The 23690-nt window shown below is 35.7% G+C and overlaps 1 protein-coding gene across 2 annotated transcripts in view; it reads left to right on the top strand.

Moving 5' to 3' along the window:
* LOC112044628 (neurexin-1) overlaps nt 1–23690 on the top strand; it is a 204980-nt gene that overhangs the window by 174958 nt on the left and 6332 nt on the right. The window contains exons 11-26 of one of the 2 annotated variants that reach the window (XM_024080528.2): nt 1356–1475; nt 9814–10006; nt 10779–10970; nt 12454–12597; nt 13268–13482; nt 14204–14312; nt 15935–16534; nt 16892–17092; nt 17420–17536; nt 18282–18460; nt 19532–19703; nt 20263–20480; nt 21013–21195; nt 21372–21478; nt 21986–22197; nt 22877–23164. In XM_024080528.2, coding sequence (XP_023936296.1) covers nt 1356–1475; nt 9814–10006; nt 10779–10970; nt 12454–12597; nt 13268–13482; nt 14204–14312; nt 15935–16534; nt 16892–17092; nt 17420–17536; nt 18282–18460; nt 19532–19703; nt 20263–20480; nt 21013–21195; nt 21372–21478; nt 21986–22197; nt 22877–23164 — 3250 coding nt within the window. Of the gene's footprint in view, nt 1–1355; nt 1476–9813; nt 10007–10778; nt 10971–12453; nt 12598–13267; nt 13483–14203; nt 14322–15934; nt 16535–16891; nt 17093–17419; nt 17537–18281; nt 18461–19531; nt 19704–20262; nt 20481–21012; nt 21196–21371; nt 21479–21985; nt 22198–22876; nt 23165–23690 lie in introns of both variants that reach the window. The other variant, XM_024080526.2, reaches the window with a different exon arrangement.

Below are 23690 nucleotides of genomic sequence, written 5' to 3'. Positions count from 1 at the left end.
TTGTAAATCCACTACGCACACAACTGCACCACGGGTGAAATCGTGCGCTAATATACTGGTCCAATTTGAAAAATTCTTTCAGTGTTAGATAGCTTATTTATCGAGGAAGATTATAAGCTATATATTATTCCCGTATTCCTACGGGAACGGGAACCACACGGGTAAAACCGCGCAGGGTCAACTAGTTTCTGCTATACGCATACGTCTTTAGCTACTACTTAGTAAATTAAATAAATTACAGAATCATTAAAACACGAGGAGTGAATTGGTTTATCGGTATGTCGATCATAAAATAAGTTCAACCCTGAAGGACCGGTCATTAGCTCCGAGGTCGGAGCGGGTCGATCGTACGTAATACAACGCTAATACTTGGATAAATTACTCTATATTATTTTTTTCCCTGCACCACGTTTTTTTGAACGAATGTAAGCCATATAAATATGTAAAGGTGTTAAACTAGGTCTGATAGTGTTCGCTGGGATTGCTTTCTTACTGATTTTATGGATATCAGGATGAACTTCGCACGAGAGGTTTTTTAACGGTCGTTAAAAAAACGTTCAAATACAACAAATGCTCTTTTTATTTAAAGAGTATGTAGCATATGCTGAGTTGGGGCCCTTTATTGGGTTATGCCACACATCGCAGGGTATTGTCCTGTCATATTATTTAATATGACAATATTATTTGTTAGCATTATATGATATTATGAGCATATTGTGTTGTGTGGCATAATGCTGTAATAAAGATTTTTTCTTTCTTTCTTTCTTTCTTTCTTTCTTTCTTTCTTTCAAATGCCTTTCTAAGTACCTATATTATGTTCACACGACAGCGTTTTCAAGACACAATGCTTTTTTCGAGCAGTATTGCATTTTCAATTTTGGGCGTTGGAAATAGATCATTCTCTACAATATTTTGTCAACGTCCGTTAAAAAAATTCTCGTGCGAATGAGGCCTAACAATAGTTACTACCATCAAACTCATGTTAAAGCAGCCTGGGTGTAAACTCCATATCCCGAGGAGAATAATATAAACAACCCACTGCAGGTATACTACAGTGGGTTGTTTATATTTATCTTTTAATGATGGCTAGCGGATGCACGAGTTCTTCCACATCAAAAACAGTTTTTCACAAATCCCTCAGGAACCATGAATCTTTTCGGGATAAAAAAGCCTTTATGTTGCTTAATAATGTCCTCTAACTTCCTGTAAAAGTCCTGTTAAAATTGAATTTAAAATTGTTTCAAAGATTAACCCGGATAAACAGAAAGATTTTATTAAAAAAGATTGGTTGTGTTTTGGTATCCTGTCATGACATTTGATGATATTCTCTTAACTAATTCTATTTGTTTCCACAGATACTACCAAAGTGGGAGGCAGTGAAGACCGGAACCATATCGTTCAAGTTCAGAACAAATGAGCCGAATGGACTCATTCTCTTCAACATGGGCGCGAAGCCACCAAGGGTAGGTTGCACGGTAAGGGGTGGAGCTTTTGGGGGACAGTTGTCGCAGATACCATTGGCGAGGTCATCTCATCATCATCAGGAACTGATATCCGAACCCTTTGTTACGAAACGATGATGAGGACAATGCTTAGTCAATCCGGAAGGTTGGAAGTTCTAAAATCGGTATAGAAAGAATATACAATCGTTTATTTCAAGCATTTTTAAATAGTTAGGATAGGAACCTGCTACTTCTCAATGTCACCACGATCCAAATTCCAATCACGATCCATTCCATTCCACGATCCATATCCAAAATACATTGTGAGGAAAAATCTGCATACCAGAGAATTTCTCAATTCTCTGCGTGAGTGAAATCTGCCAATCCGCATTGGGCCATCGTGGTGGACTATTGGCCTAACCCCTCTTATTCTGAGAGGAAACTCGAGCTCAGCAGTGAGCCGCATATGGGTTGATGATGAATATTAGTATAGACCAAGGATGGCTGCGTATTCCAATCGGCTGGATCGGTTTTTGACGTTGGAGGTTATGGTATAACCGTAGCAAAATACATACTATTAAAATATTTGCTCTATATACCTATGACTATAAGATGTAATTTTCACTGCGTATTATGTGTATTATGCGAAACGGAAACCGGACACCATATACTTGAAATAAACGATTTATAATCGATTGCCTTCGAAAACAAATGAATAAATATTTAAAAACGTTGATATCAATCTCGTTTCGTAACTTGTTTTCACTAAACCAACTCCTTCCACTGTCATACCCATCAGATTAGTAATTATTGAGAGATTGCAAAATTTTATTGAGTTTTTAATAGGTTACTATTATGGAATTTTAAATACACGTTAGCTTTAGTGTTTTATGTTCTATGGATACTACCAATGTAGTGTATGTGTACGTTAGAATACGGGCATAAAATATAGCCTATAGTACGCGGAGATAGTATAGATTCCCAAAAGTGACAAATTTCTTCAAATCGGTTCAGTAGTTTCAAAGCTAAACAAACAAACAATCGATCAAATCCTCTTTATAATATTAGTATATAGATTACGACCTGACTGTCAATATAGGTGTAATATATAGACATCTTAAAGTAAAGAGTGCATAGGTATACTAAACCAATATAAGCCAAGTTATGTGAAAAATAAATTTTAACAGTGACCTAAAAAAATTTGAAACTGATTTTCACGGTCTTTATAAGAAAACTTACGCGTAGCTCTGAGCTAATTCAAAAGGTTTCTAAAAAAACAGATTTTCTGTAAAGTAGGTTTACTGACGATAGTTGAACGTGACAACGTCATAAGAAAATACTGATGGAATGGTTGCATTTTTTCAAAAGAAAATGTCCGTTTTTCTAAAATACTGTTTAATAATCTTTAAAAAGTTGGCAACCCTAGAACGAGGGAACGACGCATGACGTCATCTTTTTTCGAGTGTGCAGCCGGCTCCATTGAATTATTAACGGATATTAGATAAAAAGTAGACAGAAAACTTAAGAACTATAATTGGCGTTTATTTCACTAGGGCAGAAAATTAGCCATTATGGATGTATCCTTAAACAGACGGCGGCCGCACGAAGGCTATATCAAGGGCTCTCGATAATATCATGTGTGTTCAGGCAATTGTGATCGATATTATAAAAGGTTCGGTTCGTTAAGTTTGCTCTTTGTGTTTAACGTTGGAAAATACTTTGTAACATTATTAGGGTTCCGTAGGCAAATAAAAAAAATTAAAGCCATATTTACAGAAATGCCATAGTCGGCATTTTTGTTTGAAAAAAGGATATTAAAAAAAAAACTCTGAATGGGGCATAGTCTCCATAATTACGGAACACGTAAGTCGTGTAGAGACAAGCGTTGACATTTAAAATCAGTATCAGCAGCAAAACCATATTATTAAATTATTTTCAAAAGTTTCACATGACATAACTACAAAGTATTCAAACAAATGTCATCATACTATCAAACAATTGGCAAATTGGATTGTTCGTATGATAATTTTCAGATTTATTCGCATTATCATGGGAACATTTATGATACGTACTGTGCGAAAGTTTTTTCATACTATCTTATTAAATTATCATACGAATGTTTGCTGAGCAATTGTTTTTTTTTTCGTTTATTATGCGTCATCCTCGGTATCGCTCTAAATAATTTAAAATGCATTTTTGATGTATAGACGTCCCTTTACATTATACACAAAGTCTTTAATTGGTGTTTCAATAATAATTCCAATTATAAAACATCATTCGGGATAAGAAAAGCTATACTTATGTAAATTTGTTTTATTCCGTAAATTTTTATGATATTATTAAAAATCTACGGAACCCATGTCCACATGCGTGTTCTAACACGCGTTTAATTAGTTTTCTGTATACATTTTTCGCCGTTGAAATAATTAGTACAGAACGATTTAATTAAAAACGGTTGATTATTATGAACCGATGTTTGAGGAAAAATTTTGCAATCTCAATAAATTATACTCAGTGGATAAGCATGAACATTAACTTCACGATCGACGCTTAATTATTTGAGACCGTGATTTAGCGTTTATTTCATCGTACTTCATAACCTGCCCGGCGTTGTGAAACTGCCTGTTTTATGAAAATAATTAAATTTAGCTACATATAATATTTATTAGTCAAACAGAATGTTTTGATTATTTTCGAATCTTTACTTTAGCCTTACTCGCATCACATCTAATAATAATAATTATACGTCATGTTTTTGAAAAAATTAAAATGAATTTGATTAATAAGCTAATAAGCTTAATTAGATATAGTTAATATTGAATAACATTTTATAAACTAACAATACATAATTTAAAATAGGTAAGTTATGAAATTTCTACATACTTAAATAATTACATTCATTTTCTACCTTCATTTCTAATTTGATTGGTGGTAAACAGTACAATATGTTAAGTAAGGCTGTAATATAGAAGTATTTTCAAATCTCAACTTTCCTGGTGTCAGGAATATCACTGTTACGATTTTGTGTGAAAGTGATTTTTTCAATCCATGTTTTTCTTAGAAGAGTTGAAAGGTAGCACAGGTAATGCTCTCTTCTATAGTTCTGACAGAATGCATGTTACATTTTCATCATAATTGGTTCAGTAGTTAAGGTGTGAAAGCTGAAGACAAAGTTCACTTTCCATAAATAGAAAATTCATGCTTAAAATCTAAACTAAAACAAATATTTAGTGTGAAGTATATTTGATTGGAGTTTCCACGGTTTCAGCATTTAATTTTAAAATTACAGTTTACAAATTGGAATTGAAAAGCTATTCCAATAGCAGTCCAGCGTTAGAATGGAGTGCCATTGGAATTGAGTTCCATTTTTATCCACTGAGAGTTATGCATGGTAGGTCGAGGTAAGGCAGTGTTGGAATAATATGGCAACACTAAAATTAGGGGAATTTGTGTATGGTACCTTATAAAGTTTCACCCACTTGGATATGTTGAAGTGTATTGTGTTTTTTGTCGTTGGTGTGCACGTAGTATTATAGGCACAGGTATATACACTATGGCGGCTTTAGACGGCGATATTTTGTTTGGGTATTTTATATTTTGTCTGATATAATAAAGCTTTTAATGTTTACTGTCAGATAGGTAACTGGTTTACCAAGATGAATAAAAATTGACAGAAATTTGACATAAATAAACTTAAATGACAGATTATGGTCATAGCTCATTAGAGCTACGAGGCACCTGCACCACACCGCCTAAACTGGTGACATCGTGATCAACATCTTGCGAGCGAGGTGATCCAGTGTCGCTATGGAATTAATCTCAGATTGCGTCGTCTTATATTTTGATTTTGTATTGCAATAGATTCCTAAACGAGATCTCAAACCAAGAAAGAAATCAAGGAAGACGAATCCGCCTTTAAATTGAATATTTAATTGAATATCAAAATTGAAACAGTTGCGCTATTCTGTAATGATGTTTTTTTATTACTAGAGAGTGTGAGTTTTGAATTTATTTCTATTTAACTGAAACATATAATACCGTTAGGTACTTATAAGATTTTGATCAAAATCGCAAATCTATAAATATGAATATTTACGGATAACTTTTTTTGAAGAAGTTTGAAAATGTCTCCCCCCACCCCGCCTTCTCTGTGATTGTTATTTATGTGCTTTGTATAAGTGACTTACTAAAACCCCTAAAAATATATTTGGAAATATGGGATAATATTTTTTTACGGCTTGAACATCTACAATACTATCACCGTCTGAATTAAGCCTAACGCACGTTATTTTATCCCAACATGCGGTTCTTAGATGACCGTAGCTACGTGAGAGGATGTGTTATTAAGCTTTATTATATACCTACACAAATTCGCACCAATATCCCATAATTTATTAAAAATATATAAATAGATATTTATACCATTTTTTATTCAACCATAAATTTTATTCTTTTAGTTAGTAGTGTGTTTTGTCTCTATTTTTTACCTTTATAATTTTATTGAATAAAATTTTAGTTTAACTAATAAAAATTTTAATAAAAAAAATACAACCGACTTCAAATCCTAAAAACGTACCCACTAAACTAAAAAGCGAAAAATAACATCATAATATGTTCTACCTGCTGATCAGTATGAAGGCGGTGCTAAGCCGGTGATGTATTAATTCAAGCTATGTGAGCATATCTTATAGATTTAGATTTTGCAGACAATGTTGTTTCATGTGGTCCTGTCAGAAATGGCTTGAATTAAGGCAACACCGGCTTAGCACCGACTTCATACTGATCAGCAGGTAGAACATATTATGATGTTATTTTTCGCTTTTTAGTTTAGTGGGTACGTTTTTAGGATTTGAAGTCGGTTGTATTTTTTTTATTAAAATTTTTATTATTTTTCAATTTTTAGTGTAAAATTTCATCTCAAACGAATACATCAGACCCCTAATGACAGTCACAACCCATCTTGGTACAAAATTCTCAGCAATACAAATTAATCAAGCCCAAGCACAAGGTAGCTACCGTAAACCGTCAAGGGGTTCCCTTCATTGACCTTGGTCTTCATCATCAGACCCCTAATAAGAGACACAACTCATCTAGGTAGAAAGTTCTCAGCAATACGAATTAATCAAGGCCAAACACAAGGTAGTTACTGTTAACTGTTAAGGAGTTCCCTTAATTGTCCTTGGTCTTCCTCACCAAACCCCTAAATGACAGTCACAACCTATCTGTGTGGAAAGTTCTCATTAAGACAAATTAATCAAGCCCAAACACAAGGTAACTGCTGTAAATCGCCAAGGAGTTCCCTCGTCTGTTTTATGACTCCATCATCAGATCGATTTTAAACCTTCATAATTTTGTATTTCTTAAAGGCACTAAATGGAAAAGTTCACGAACACACTAGACACCCATATAATTTTCGAAAGTTCCCCTCAATTTCTCCAGGATTCCATCATCAGATCTTGTCATGATGGCAATGGGACCAAATGGGGACTATACCGTTTCAAACAAAAAAAGAATTTTTGAAATCGGTCCAGGCGTCTTTGAGTAATCGGTGTACATACATAAAAAAAAAAAAAAAAAAAAAAAAAAAAAATACCGACCGAATTGAGAACCTCCTCCTTTTTGAAGTCGGTTAAAAATGCACAAAATTTTGAGGCTACATCCAAAGCGAGTAAGTCTGTAGATATATTATTTTAGTCATAAGATTTATTGTCATAATAAAAATATGTTACGACTGAGTTTATTATAGAGTAATTTACTTGGTTTTTGCTGGCTACAAATATACCTACAAATAATTAAGCTCAAGATTTTGAAGAGACTGTCCTACCACCTGTTTACAAAAGGTCTTCGAGTGGGTACCACATTGCTAGGAGATAAAGAGCAACCTAGAGAAACTAATGATCACTGGAAATGTGGTAATTAAGGGTCTGCAAGTCGCGAGAAAAAGAAGTCATTGGTAGTTACTAGGAATACTACGCAAGGAGGAGCTGTAGATGGCTAAAACCAAGTGTTCTTTGGCTTTAAGTCTTAATACTATTGCACATTGCTTTATGATGTCATGAGACCCAATAGCCGCAGATGAAACGTGCTCGTGAGGCAATGTGCGATCAACTTTATGTTCCTATGTTTTCTGTATATTTCAAGAAGTCCCTCACACAAAGTTCATTAGTATTTCATACTCTTTTAAAAAAAAAATACAAACATTTTCTAGTTTTATTACAGTTAATAATAATGACTGCCACGAACGGTTTGCATGCCCCGTCTGTAGAATGGTATTTAAATAGGCTTTGAATAGTTTGCATGCATTTTGATTGTGTCAAGGAGAAATTTTATTTTCAGACTAGCAGTGCATCGCGGTTTTATCCGCGTAGATTCCGTTCCATTGGGAATAACCAAGATTAAATTAGCTCCTGTACTATTTCATACTGTAGTCTAGCTCTGTGCCAAATTTTGTCCAAATCTATTCAGCTGTAATGGTGTAATTTAACCGAATTTATTTCATATTATTATATTCTATGATAACTTAGTATGATCAGGTGGCGAGAAAATATTACGTATGATATTTTGTTGTAGATTCAGAGCTTGTATGACCAGACCTTTGTTTTATAAAATGAAAGGCATACTGTATTCATAATAATTATGCAATAACATCAAAGTGTTTTGGTTTCCAGTTGGTAATTGATAGTATTATATATTTATTTTTCTAAAATTTTGAAATAACTCACTGGAATCACATAGGTAACAGAAAATATAATCTTATTATCTTATTATATAAAATAAAATCGTTTTAGTTACACTATTTATGACTCAAGAACGACTGGACCGATTTGACTGAAAATTGGTGGGGAGGTAGCTTAGAACCAATAGACGGAATACTTAGGGTAGGAGTAGGGTACGCGAACGAAATCGCGGGCGTCCGCCAGTATCTAATAAAATTATTAAATTCATGGTACAAGTGAACTGTGGCCAAATTAATAAGACAGTAGGTACTCCTAGCGATAGATAGAGACACGGGTTAAATTTTTTAACACTACATAACTAGATTTTGGTAATATAATTCTATATAATGTAATGTAGATGCTGTGAAAACAAACTATGTTGCTATTGGCGTATTAATGTATTCAAGTCCTTGTTAACAGTTCTGTGTTCCTAATACATACAGGACGAACTAACAGAACATGCAATGTACACGAATATCTGAATTATCGATGACATGAATCTATACTGAGCGATTGATTATAGTTTAATTATGTTCAAATATAGTGTTTCGTCACATACAGTAAATATAGCAGCATTGGCAAGATCAATCGAAATTTAAAAAAAAAACTAGCTGTTTAAAAATCGTTTAATCCTGCTTGCATAAATAGTATGTTAGAGAAATAAATACCTACCTCTTAGTCACTCCTACAATTGCGATCAGTCGAATGTCTCCACTATGGAAATCTGTGAAATTTTGTAGAGCGTGTCAATGCAACATTGAGTATCTGAGAAAGCTAGACAGTTTTTTTTTTACAAAAACTGAAAATTTGTCAGCCCATGCTTGTACTGAGTTTGGACTGTGATGGCTTGTTGGAAGATAGCACGTTTTAAGGATCCAGACAAAGCGATTTTTTTTTCCGGCGTAATGTCGCCAGTCATTTCAACTCTTAAAAACACTGTTTAAAATAAAACTTTAAAAGTCTCTAGCAAAGGGTTGCCATAAATCTATGTGTCTTAAGATTAGTAGCATAATTTCGTTCGTCATGATAGTTATAATGATATATAATGTAGAAAGTGTATAGTATATAAACATACAAAATGTAGACAAATAAGTCTAGATTTTTACTTTCTTTTAGTTTCCTACCGTACTTATTATTATATTCATATGTCATGAGAATGGGCTGACAAACTTTCAGTTTTTATACAATGACAAAAGTCTGACCAAGCTCTTAGGCCCAATATAAATTGGGTAAAATATAACCCTATTTTAACATGGAATAAATGAAATTCCTAACATAGATAGGATAGATTTTTTACAGGTTTTACGTACGACATACAAGTACGAAAGTTTCTTAGTCCACTTTAATAATTTTGAGGTCTATATCGGTTATAGGTTGTGAGGCGTGAGGTCAGATGATGAGGTCTTCGGAACGAATTACACAATTGGTGTAACAAAGTCACTGGTGCGTCTTTTAGAGATCACGTAATCTAAAACGCTCAGAGTATGGTCATTTACAAGAGAAGTCCCTCATGATGAGGTCATCTCTTGGTACAATTTACGAGTACTAGAAAAGTCATCATTTGTCCCCTACCAAGTCAGATATTCTTGATGAGATAACCTAACAAATTGGTACGAGACACGATTACTTAGTAGTAGTAATACTGTCTCTTTAAGGCGGATCTGTTCGCCGTGGAGATCCTGAACGGCTATATCTACGTGCACGTGGACCTTGGCTCCGGAGGAGTGAGGGTCAGAGCGTCCCGGAGGAGGGTGGACGACTCCCACTGGCACGAGTTCCTGTTGCGACGGACTGGGAGGGACGGGAGGGTCACCGTTGATGGGGCCAACGCGGAGTTTAAGACTCCTGGTAAGTTTGCTGAAATGTTTTATGGCGGAACGCACTTTTCTGATAGATGTATTCAATAACTTTTCAGTGCGTATGACACCGTAAAATAATAAATACCGGTAGTTTAGAATCTGTAGAATAGAATAGAATATCTTTATTTGTCCACACACAATTAATAAAATAAAATAAACAAACAGAACATACGAATATCTGGTCGTGGACAAAAAAGGTATCCACCTCAGCATGATATCTCTATCTCGCGAGATTGTAAACTCCATGCTCCTAAGAACTGGAACTTTAGTGGTTCAAAAACCAAGTATGTTAGGTTAGGTATTTTTTTATTTGTGAACGTATAAATAAAAAAAAAATCCTTACTTATTATTACTTATCAGCCTTTTTAATGGCCTAACTCTACGGCTTTTCGCCAGAGCGAGTATGGAGATTTGACTTGTCCAAAGTGCTCCAATGGCAGGATTAGTGTAAAACGAACTTTTGGGTCTAACAATAGAGTATAGCATAACCATTCTATTAAAACTTTTTGTATAAGATATTTATGTCGAGTTGAACAAAATTAAGAACGTAGTTACTGCTAGCCATGGTGGTGTGATGTTTTAATTTCAAGCTATCTTCCAGATTTCGATTGTAACCTTTGTGTTAATCCAGGCTATAATCTATCTCTATCTCCATTCCTTTTAGCTAAATTGGCTCACTAGTTGCGGCGAAAAGGAGTAGCAAACATACGAGACGTATTGACACGTAAGCTTTTCGTGATATTTGTGTGATATTCTTACAGGTGAATCCAATCAGCTCGAGCTGGACGGCCCCCTGTTTGTGGGGGGTCTGGGGTCAGAGTACTCCGCCTCCCGGACCCCTGCGGTGCTGTGGACGGCTGCACTGAGGCAGGGCTTCGTCGGCTGCATCCGCGACCTGGTGCTGAACGGCAAGCCACAGGATCTTACGGCTTATGCCAGGCAGCAGGATTCTGGTAAGAAAGAACATTGGCCTAGCTCAATCTGACCCTTTGATGTGACTTCTTCGTGAAAAAATGCGCACAATAACCAAACTAGTGAGCCGTGATAGCCCAGTGAATATGACCTCTGCCTCCGATTCCGGAGGGTGTGAGTTCGAATCCGGGACATGCACCTGCAACTTTTCAGTTGTGTGCATTTTAAGAAATTAAATATCACGTGTCTTAAACGGCGAAGGAAAACCATCGTGAGGAAACCTGCATACCAGAGAATTTTCTTAATTCTCTACGTGTGTGAAGTCTGTCAATCCGCTTTGGGCCAGCGTGGTGGACTATTGGCCTAACCCCTCTCATTCTGAGAGAAGACTCGAGAGCCAAATATGGGTTGATAATGATGGTGATGATGAGCCAAACTAGATATAAATTGTTAAGATAAGCCCCACTTTAAATAGTATTTTTGATTTTCCTGTGGGAGTAAATAAATACTATAAGAGCCCATGTTTATGCGCGGTATTAGTTTTATCTTTTTTTGCAGAACCATGTACCTTATGAATAAGGGCTCCAAAAAAATTACAAATTACTTCTAGGTTAGGTAGTTAATACTATGAAGAAATTACGTCAGTTTTAGCAGTATTTTTATTTCACCGCAGCATTAAAGTGTTGAGGCAAACTATTTTATTCATCGTGATAGTAGAGATATTAATTTATCTTATGTGCTCATTTTTAATGACGTCATTAGTGAACGTGCATATCATAAAAGACGTACGTAACAAATGTACTCATTAGTCGGAGTGTACACGTGAAAAGGCCACAAATATTTGCCGCAAATAGTTATTGCAAGCTGCAAGTATATTTGTATTCATTTAAAAATTTCACGTTGAAAAATTTTATTAGATTTTACTGTGTCATCATTATCAGCCACTATTTTAATAGTATACTATAGGGTCTCCTTCCTTACGGAAACGGAATTATATGGAGCTGAATTTCCTTTGCATAATGTAAGAAATGTCTCGGTCTCATTAATTAAAATAATATTTTAGAAATCCTTTTAAATTCACATCTTTATAAAAGTCACCGACATAGCTCAATGAGTCGTGAAGCTGAAGTGGCAAGGGTCCCGCCCTTGCCACTTCAGCTTAGTTCACATAGTTTAAAGAGCCGATAGACGTCGGGGTCCTAAGGTGCTGGAACGGCGATGATGATGTGAAGCGCAGTGCTGATGATGATGATGATGTTCATGACGATGACGATGATGATGATGGTGATGCCGACGACGACGACGACAATGACGTTGACAATGACGATGATGATAAATATATGAAATTATATACTCAAGACATCGTGATACGAAACCACATAGGTCAACCAACCACATAGGTGTACCAACGAAGCAGTTTATTAGTGCCTACCAAAAATTCAAAAAGTTTGCTTCGCTCGTTTACACTTTGCTTAACGCATTTACAAGATTACTGCGTCTGAAGTTCTGTTTACCTCATTCCAGCGTCAGTGAGACCAGCGTGCCACGTTCTAATGAAGCAGTGCGTGAGCTCACCGTGTCAGCACGGCGGGGTGTGCTCCGAGGGCTGGAACCGAGGACTCTGCGACTGCTCTGCCACTAACTACGGAGGTCCGACTTGTGGACGAGGTAATCTTCTAACCAAAATGACGTACAAAGAGAAATCTATACCTACCTACTAAAGTTAATGAAGATATAAAGAGATCGATAGTTTCGTTGAATGTGCTAATCTCAGGAACTACTTTTACTTCATTAGTTCATTTAGTCCATTTATTGACTGTCCAACCCCCAACAAAAGGCTGGCTAATCAACATCACGCTAATCGATACGCTTTGACAAAAGAAAGATTCATAACAAAATTTATCATTATTTTCTATAATTATTCTGTTATTATGTTGTATTAAATCTCAATCTAAAATATACGAGTATTATCACGACTGAAGTTGAATTGATTTCAGATTCCTAATATCCAATATCATTATCGTCTGTCCTGAGATATGTCGTGATTTCAACAAGCTTCTACTGAAACATATTGACTTAAAATCCTGTAACGTTTTCTAGAGTGTGACTAAAGAAATATCTATAATTTTTTGTTATTATGTTGTATTATATCTCAATCTAAAATATACGAGTATTTTCACGACCGAAGTTAAATTGATTTCAGATTCCTAATATCCAATAACATTATCGACTATCCTGAGATATGTCGTTGTTTCAACAAGCTTCTACTGAAACATATTGACTTAAAATCCTGTAACATTTTCTAGAGTGTGACTAAAGAAATATTTGACTTTTACAGAATCTCCAACAATATTCCTCAACGGCAGTCAGCATCTCACAGCTTCTCTCGGTCCGGAGCACGTCACACAGACGGAGGAGTTGCTGCTACGTTTCCGGACGAGCAAGGCTGGGTTGCTGCTCCGGACAGCGTCGGAACATTCTGCTGATAGGATAGAGTTGGCTGTGGCTGCTGGGAGAGTCAGAGCAAGTGTTAGATTGGGTGATAGAGAAAAGGTGAATAATTATAGTTTGAAAAACTAACTTACTTTTGGACTTTGTCACGACTTTTTCTAGAGAATCTATTTATTCGTTTTTCATATATATAACAAATGATAAAAAATCAAAAATATCTAAGACTTAACTATGATGTATACATCTATATAGGTATATATTGATCGGCATAGCTTAACACTTCTAAATATTCCTGTTTGCTTACAGTAAAAGTATCGAAAGGCATTTTGCTAGTATAATTTCCGTGTTAACTTAAAGGTGTTGTAATATTTTGGGTTATTTTTTTTTTATTCTTTACAAGTTAGCCCTTGACTATAATCTCACCTGATGGTAAGTGATGATGCTGTCTAAGATGGAAGCGGGCTAACTTGTTAGTAGGAGGATGAAAATCCACACCCCTTTCGGTTTCTACACGGCATCGTACCGGAACGCTAAATCGCTTGGCGGTACGTCTTTGCCGGTAGGGTGGTAACTAGCCACGGCCGAAGCATCCCACCAGCCAGACCTGGACAAATTAAGAAAATCTCAACTGCCCAGCCGGGGATCGAACCCAGGACCTCCGTACCGATTTATAAGGAACCTATCGCTCAGAATCAATTTTATGATTGATCCAATATCCATTGATCCATTCCATTCAATTCAAATTATTTATTGTTAACAGACTTAAAATTATTTAACATTCAAAATGTTCGTTTGTAACAGATTTGTAATATTATTTCTCCAGAATCTTCTAGCTGGCACCAACGTAGCAGACGACAAGTGGCATACTGTCCGCTTCTCGCGCCGAGCTTCTAACCTTAAGCTGCAGGTAGACGGAGGGCAGCCAGTACGCGGTACGTTATGTACGTATGCACGGGACGCACCCGCACCATTTTGTTTTCACCCTTATTGTAGTGGATATAAGGTTGGTTTTAATTTGACATGAAAATTAAATAGGGATACACATCCAAAGATATAACAATCCGTAAAGTAAGAAACTTGAAACAAGATATTGATATTAGAGTAATATAAGTAAATCTGATAAATTAAAAAAGACAATAGATAATTTAAATATTTTTGATTTACTAAAACCAGAAAAGAAAGTGCAAGAAATAGAAAGGTCATAACGGTTGAAATATTATATCAAACAATTAATTGAAAATAGTGATAATCAACAAAATATTATATTCAAATCACAATTGACAGAAAGAGAAAAGAATGAGATATTACTTACAAGAGAGAAAATAGAAAACTTGGAAGTTCATGATCTTAAATCTGAATCTAATCTGAATAAAAAAAATCTATTAAAATAGTGATAAAACAAACATATTTACAAAAATATGTAGATCATAGAACTCCTTTGTGCAATTCACAAAAAAAAAAAACAAATGAAACATATTTTAAGATTAACATTCAAAACTAACTATACAAAACTACTTTACATCATAATAGTTTATAATTAGTAGTAGTGATAGTCGTAAGAAAACTTCTTAAATAGTTTAATAATTGCACTTTCACTCATCATTAGATTCATTCGAATCAAAGATAATTTTCTAAACAGTTTAAAATGAAACCAAGAGATCTCCTTTGTGCAATTATAAATCTGAACTTAATTTTGATGTTCTATCAATAGTGTCCCTAGATGTTTATTGTTCCTGTTAGCTGTAGATAGAGGCTTTTTTGTATTTTAAGTTCGTTCTAGCTGGCACTTGATACCTTCACCTTTTAGTTGTTCTGCTTTATTTCTTCCTAGTTGATTTCTCCTTAGAATATCTATTGTTCTTACCTATTGGCGACAATTCAAAATTACTACTTGTTCTTTTATAAGTAACACTCATTAACACAAGAATGGTCTCATATCCATTAATTTAGTGCATATTTATAATTTAATTAAATATTAGTTAATTTAATTAAACTTAAGTAAAGCACAAGTAGTAACATTATACAATACAATACACAACTACAAATTATTTAGTGTTAAGAACTAACTTGTGGTATAAGTTGTATGTAACATATTACAAATACAAATCTTCTAAGCTAGTGTAATGTTTGTTACACAGTAATTTGTTATAAACATCACCAGCTCCTCAAGCATTCTTATTTAAAAATGTTGTTCAAAATACTTACAGTCAATATTTTTAAGCAACAGTACAGCTTGGCTATTTTATGCTAAATATCTTCCAGCTGATAGACTCTGTGTAAATACGTTTGAAAACTGGCTGCTAATTGTAAATTTTAACGGTCTTATGAATAGAATATTACGTCTTCTAAAACTGTTACTCGAAAACATGTTGATTTTTATTAATGTAGTACTCAATTTACAATCAAATATTAAATTTAAAGAAGTGAAATTTTATTTCTAAGACCACGAAGCATTTACTTTGCTAGTTTCTATTATTTAAAAGGTCAATGTTGTGATTTAATGTACTATTTGTTCCAATACCCAGTTTATCATTTATTTTGATTTATTTTACAGCTGAAACCATTCTAGGAAAAGCTTCTACTTTAGAAATCTCGACACTACATTTAGGAGGACTATATCATCCAGAAGAAGAAATTCAAATGACATCGACGCTACCGAATTTTGTTGGATACCTTCAAAAATTCGTTTTCAACGGAATAAAGTACATTGATATGGCCAAAACTTTAGGAATCGGAGTAAGCGATGAGAACAACAATATTTATGATAACTCCAATATAATATTCAATGGGAAATTTGTGAAACCGGATTCCTTGAACGTTTATAAATCCGTTACGTTTAAATCAAAACATACTTACGTTGGACTACCATTGCTAAAGGCATATGGGAACACGTACTTAGATTTTTATTTCCGAACAACAGAAATGGATGGTCTATTATTTTACAATGGAGGGAAAAAGCAAGATTTTATTGCAGTAGAATTAGTGAATGGCCATATCCATTGCGTTTTTAATCTTGGCGATGGAGTTGTTACGATGAAAGACAAGATAAAGAGCTTCCTCAATGATAACAGATGGCATACGGTGTCTATCAGAAGACCGACCCCGAAGATACATACTATGCAAGTTGATGAGGATTTGGAAATGCATACAACAAGTAAGATTTAAATTCAAATTTTTATGATATTAATTTGAAACTTTAAAAGAGACTAATTGAGCAGAAATACTATATATTTAGTTCTACTTGGTTCTATTTATACTTATTAAATAGGAACTCGAAACTTATTGCCTTTATCATTATCATATATCTACATCTTTGTAAAGAGATGGTGATATGTTAGTAATAAAATACAATAGCTTTAGCGAAACCCACTAAAACATGGTTACGTCGTTTTTATTAACATTGAACAACAAGTTTTTAAAATAAAATTGCTAAGATTAAGCAAATACAGGTAGTTATTCGTAGACTTTTTATTTAATATTAGATTTGTACATTAACGTATTATTATTTCAGGTTCAAATTTAATGCTGGAATTAGACAGCGTTTTATATGTGGGCGGAGTTCCAAAGGATATGTACACGTCTTTGCCAGTGGGAGTGTTGTCGAGACAAGGTTTTGAAGGTTGCATGTCAAGTCTGGATTTGCCTGGTGAATCACCTTCTTTGATTGAGGACGCTGTTGTTCCTAGTTCATCTTTAGTATCGGGTTGTGAAGGTACATAGATAGTCGATTTACTAAATAATTCATTATTCGATATTTTGTTACTTACCTTGTATATCTACATATTGCGTTTGCCATTCAAATTTATTTGTCTTTTGTATTTCAAGATTTTTCATCAAAATTTGTGCAGTCATTTAGACCAGAAATGTAATTTGCCTGTCTGATTAATTTTTGACAGAGATATTATCGCATAAATTTAATATTATTCACGTTTTTTTTTTATAATAATTGCAATTAGTCATTTCAATTTAACTTAAATCGACTCACAGTCACGCACAGTCAATTTAATTTTAATACTTATTTAATATTTTCTGATTTCAGGTCCTACGAAATGTACACATAACGCATGTGCAAACAAAGGTGTTTGTGTGCAACAGTGGAACACATATGTATGCGATTGTGACCTGACTTCATTCACTGGACCCACATGTTACGATGGTAAGACATTTTTTTTTTATTATTGTCAGAGTTAGCACGGAACTGCGTGGCATTACATCGTGCTAACTGCCTCTAGGGTATTTCCCATTTCTTTTTCTCCTCTTTTTCCTTTTCTTTCTTTTTTATCATTATTTTCCGGAGCATTTGTGCATATTTCTGCCACTCGCCTTCGCTTGACAGCATACGCGCAATCAGGCTGCCGGAGTCTACGTGGCCATCTACCCCATGTGTCGCCCCTCTCGGTACGATAGTAAGACAATGTGATATCGATACGCGCCCATACAATTTTAAGTAACTCTCTGGGATTAAAATTTAAAATAGTAACCGCCACGTTTTAATTCTAATTTATTATTTCTTTATCTTATTTTTTTTAAAACTTTCTAAACAAGCTGTCTTCATTGTCATCTGCTTTCGAGGAATTGTTAAAAATTCTATTGATAAACATTTCTGGCAGTAAAGGAATTATAATTTTAATGAAGAAAGTATTGTTGCAGTTTGAAATTAGTAGCAAGAAGCAACAATTTATATTTTACCTTAGAGAAATGATTATTTGGTACTGGAAAATATTTATTTATCAAGGTAACAGTACCTTGTTTTGTAAATATTTCCTAGCACCGCACCAATGATCTTTTCTCTTGCTACTTGGGAACGAGCGTATACAGTAGTAATAGACAAGTGTTTTTTATCTAATACCTCGACTCCACCTTTAATATCAGGTAAAGATTGTTCACCATTAAATTTGTAGAATCAATCGCCTACGAGTTCGGTCCCGGCAGAGGCATCATAACGTACACGTTCCCGCCGAGCGCGGTCGCTGATACTGAAACAGACAAAGTGGCGGTCGGCTTCGTCACCAGCAAGTCGGACGCGGTGCTCATGAGGATCGAGTCCTCCAACACACAGGATTACATGCAGATGGAAATCGTGAGTTTCAATGACTTTTAAATACTAAGATCACCTTACCTTACCTTATCAGCCGATAGACGTCCACTGCTGGACATAGGCCTCTTGCATGGACCTCCAAGTACAACGATCTCAAGCCGCCAGCATCCAGCGGCTCCCTGCAACCCGCTTGATATCCTCGGTCCACCTAGTGGGGGGTTGCCCAACACTGCGCTTTCTGGTGTGGGGTCGCCACCTTGGGACTCCAACGTCCATCGGCTCTTCGAACTATGTGGCCCGATTGCCACTTCAGCTTCGCGACTCGCTGAGCTATTCAAATTCAAATTCAAAATTCATTTATTTCAAGTAGGCTCAGTTTACAAGCACTTTTGACACGTCAGTTGACTATTTGTAAAGATTCTACCACCGGTTCGGAAGGCAGGTTCTGCTGAGAAGATACCGGCAAGAAACTCAACAGTTGCTCTTTGTCTATGTCAGTGACTTTGGTTCGTCTGCGGATCTCCTCATTCCTGATTCGATCACGCAGAGAAACTCCAAGCATAGCTCGCTCCATCGCCCGCTGAGTGACTTTGAGCCTTCTAATAAGGCCCATAGTTAACCTTCATGGACAAATCCAAAAACAAACAATACTAAGATTGTAGGTTGAAAACTAGCTATAATTACAAATCATCATCAATAATAATCTCTTATCTAAAGAGTCTCCTCTCAGAATTAGAGGCGTTAGACCACCACGCTGTCACAATGCAGATTGGCAGACTTCACATACGTGAAGAATTAAGACAATTCTCAGATATATGCAGGTTTCCTCACGATGTTTTTGCTTCGCCGTTTGAGACGTATGATATTTAATTACTTAAAATGCACACAACTGAAAAGGTGGAGGTGCATGCCCCTGACTGGATTCAAACCTACGACTCGAAGACAGAGGTATATACGGGGTGATAGCCCTTCGAGTCTGCCTTCGGCTTAACCGTTTACTTGATCTAAAACTCTAAATATATAGAATGTAATGATACGTCAATGTACTGGCGTATCATGACGTATCATGACTTAGTAGGACCAACATTTAAAATTGCTAACACATGTGTTTAGATTCGCGGCAACCTGTTCATGGTATACAACGTGGGTGACGGAGACCACCCGCTGGGTGACGAGGCGGCGCGTGTTGACGACGGCGCGTACCACGTCGCCAGGTTCACCAGGAACGGCAGTCGAGCGGCGCTGCAGCTGGACAACTACGCTGTCAACATCAGACATCCACAGGGTGAGTCATTGTATGAGAAACATCCGCAAGGTGAGTCATTGTATGAGAAACATCCGTATGCTACCCTTGTGTTTGAAGCACAACTAAGGCTCAAGGGTGTACCACCATCACTTAAAGCGACGATACCTGTTCCCTAGTGATCTTTCACTACATTCGATAATGATCATTGAAGATATTAACACCAAATTCCACAGTTATCAGTCACAAAAACAAAATTTATGCAACAAGTTTTAAAACTAAGTGATGATTTTATGAATAGTAAAAAATATTCAATCCAAAAGTGGCTGTAATAGACAGACAAACGGACCAACAGGCAAACAGACACGCGAATGATCTACAAGGGTTCCGTTTTATGTACTTGGACATTCGGAACCTCATAAATGTGTACAAATCATAGAAGAGAAACTTCAGATGTGTACATAAAGGTGACTTAAATAAAAATCATTGTATACTATGATTACCTGGACGCAATCTAATTCTAAAATAATTACTTTAAAATCTGTCAATTTTTTAAAAACTTTAATTTGAGATTATTTAAAAAACAAATGCATTCTTCCAGGTGGCCAACAGTCCTCAATATTCAACAGTATGTCTCGCATCACGATCGGCGGTGGCAGCGGTGGTGGGAGGTCGTTCAGCGGAGTGGTGGCAGGTCTGGTGGTGAATGGAGCCCGACTGCTAGACCTGGCCGCTGCGGTTGACCCCGCTGCAGCATTGCGAGGTGACGTGAGAAGAGCTCACACTCCATTGGATCGAGATATCAACAGGATGCAGCAAGTAAGGAGCAAATTTTGCTAAGTAGAAGTAAGAATTACCATTTTCACATAAACATGATGAAAAGATGATATGATCTTCTCTGGAAGAAGAATTATCCTTTTCTTTGGAACGTTAAATCTGGAGTTTGTTTTTCATTTTAAAGCAGGCTCAAGCTTATTTAAATCAGAATCTATTTCAGAAAGTCTGTTTGCATTTGAGTTTATTGATTCCATTGCATTTTGTCATACTGAATGTAATTGATTCAGCTAAATTCAATAATTTGGTTAAGACTCAATCAAATCTCTTCTAAATCCTTGTCTATCTATCTATTAGTCATTGAAACTTATTTTAATTAAATTAGAATTAGTTTTTAGCGTTTGTACGACACTTAATAAGTCTCATTATTATCATTTTTGAAATCACTTTTTGTATGATGTCTCTTTGCTAAATCAAAGGCATGATGGCGTTTTAGCAAAGTTAAAAATTGTTGTCAAATTTTAAAATATAAGCAATGTTATATTGAAGTAGTAACTTTTCGAATGAAATTTTCCAGACACCACCATCTGGTTACGGAGGGCCGGGCGTGTTGGATGAACTGGTATACTCCGGCGCCGGGTCGGGATGCAGGGATGATGACGAGGATGCCTGCGTGCTTCCTGACGCGGGCTCTGGAGACGATCTCATTACTCCTGTGTATGTTCCTTCTACGAGACGACCGCCTTCTAAGATGCATAAGGTAAACGACTTGTTTCGGTTTTCAAAGATTAATTATGATCACATTTAGTTAAGGGGAAACATGCTACGATTTCAGATATCAACAGATTAAAATGTCTACTTATTTATTTGACTAGAATTTTGAAAATTGAAAAAAAAAACTAATTTGTCTGAAATTATCTCAATATATTTTTCCAGGGAGATAAGAGCGAGAAAATGATGAAACCATGCGATGATGAAGACTGCATAGAAGGATCAGGTTCCAGTGGAGAAGATATCACAGAACCAGAACATCCTATGACAACGTAAGATTAAAAAAATAAAAACACTTAATACTGGCTAGCCAATAAACCAAACGAAAGAATAACTTATGTGAAAGCGAAATAAGAAATTCTAAGAAAGAAATGTTAATATAAAATAAAATATGCCATATCATATCATAGAAGGACATAAGTTTATCTTGGGCACTTTTTACATTTATAAAATAATTATTGCAACTAGGAAAATACAGCAATTTCAATGACTGATAAAGATCGCAATTACAATTATAGTATTTGAAACATTTGCTGAAATTTTGGATTATATATTTGCTGAATATTTATACAATATTAAATTGAATTTTAAATAAAACTACACATGCCAAATATAAACACCAACCAAAGGCAATAAATCAAAATCAAATGCCTTTGAGATTAAATATAGATCCAGCTCTTGAGAATGATACTCTTGAGAGTGTAAAAACAGTTTTATGACTTTATTTTAATCAGAGAAGTGAACTTGATCAAAAAAGCATATATTACATTTTATTTCAGTTCTGGAGCGAGCAGCACCCACGCAATGACTTCACCAACAGCAACCATATCGGTAACAGAGCATGTAGAGAAAACAGTTGGCTCCACCGCCGGCGGTACCGATACCACTGGCACCACGAAGAGCGATACCACTCTACCTGACCATGATAACATGCACGCTGGCACGGTTGACAGTGGTACTGTACCAGATAAGGGAACTACGCCTACTGATGGTAAGTTGGTTTTATATAAATATATAAAAAGGTCATCACGAAATATCGAAAACCCCTTTACGTATAAAGTTGAAATTCAAAAGGGAGGTAGTTTATAGTTAGAAGACGTCCGCTAAGATTGGAGTCTTGGATAATTATACCAAACGGACATTAATGTTATCATTCCTTACATTACTTATAAACAGAATTTCGTCGCATATCAATAATACAAAAAAACCTAATAAAAGTATATTTGTTTGGTTGACTTCTTTAGTTTTAAACTTGTAAGTTAGTATACTGGTATTTCTTTAATCTATTTTTTTAGTTTATTGTCCATGGTAAAGCAAAACGTGTCTTTGTAGCGTATAACCACGAGCACTCTGCCAAAAAAATTATTTTTTCCATATTCTGTGATTGTGACGTTTCAAAACTGTGCAAACACTTTTGAAACATCCGAGCCTGTAGCCATCTGGCACGTCGATTCCTTTCTACAATCGCAAATGTTTCGAAAATTAAAAATGCAACGGAATTACATTCGTTATCGACAGGTCACGTGATCAAATTATCGATCGGATCTGTCGTTGACGTCTATCGTTTTACTTTGTAGAAAGTCAATCGACGTGCCACATGACTACAGGCCCAGGTCACGAGAGACGCAAAATTTATAATGGATTACATACCAAAGTATTGTTTTCCACAGATCGCTCACACCCTGGCCACTTCACTCCGACATTGACAGGCAGACACACAGAGTCCACGCACACCACCGAAGACCATCACATCCCCGACTACGAAGACCATCATCAGATAGAGATCGAGACCCGCTCCCCAACGTACGAGATAGAGGAGGGCCACGACCGGGTGCCGGGCAGAGTCCATCCAGATTATAATGGATATGAGCATGAGATTACCACCAAGTGGTACCATCCTAAGACTACGGACAATAGAGTTACACCACCTGAGTCAGAGTTTTATGCAACTATTGTTGGTAAGTTTGATCTGTAAGCTGCAGTTATCGCCACTAATTGGACGGGACACGACTCAGATGAACGTTGTTGTGACGCGAGTTATTAAGTTGTAATGTACAATACATAAATAATCATCATCACGGCATATTTGAGCTTCTTTTATTCCCGTTAATCAGTTCATAAAACTTCGTTGGTTTCGTTGGAGGCTTTAACTTGTACATTACAAAGGCTCATGTCGCGTCCTCTTTCTGCTTCGTTGAGTGACAAAATTTTAAATTGGTTTAAATCAGGTCTAGCAACCAAATTTGTCATGATAGTAGCAAAATTTTATAACTAGCAGACGCCCGCGACTTCGTCCTCGTGATATTTAGTTTTTCACAAATCCCGCAGGAACCATAGATTTTTTCGGGATTAAAAGTAGCGTATGTGTGAATCCAGAGTAAAATCTATTTTCATTCCGATTTCAGCCAAATTGATTCAATAGTGGAGGCGTTAAAGAGTAACAAAGTACCAAACATCCATACAAAATTTCGCGTTTACAATATT

Source organism: Bicyclus anynana, chromosome 21, assembly GCF_947172395.1.
Source record: "Bicyclus anynana chromosome 21, ilBicAnyn1.1, whole genome shotgun sequence".
Lineage (NCBI taxonomy): Eukaryota > Metazoa > Arthropoda > Insecta > Lepidoptera > Nymphalidae > Bicyclus > Bicyclus anynana.
The sequence above is the reverse complement of the archived record's forward strand: the minus strand, read 5'-3'. Positions and strand labels throughout refer to the sequence as shown.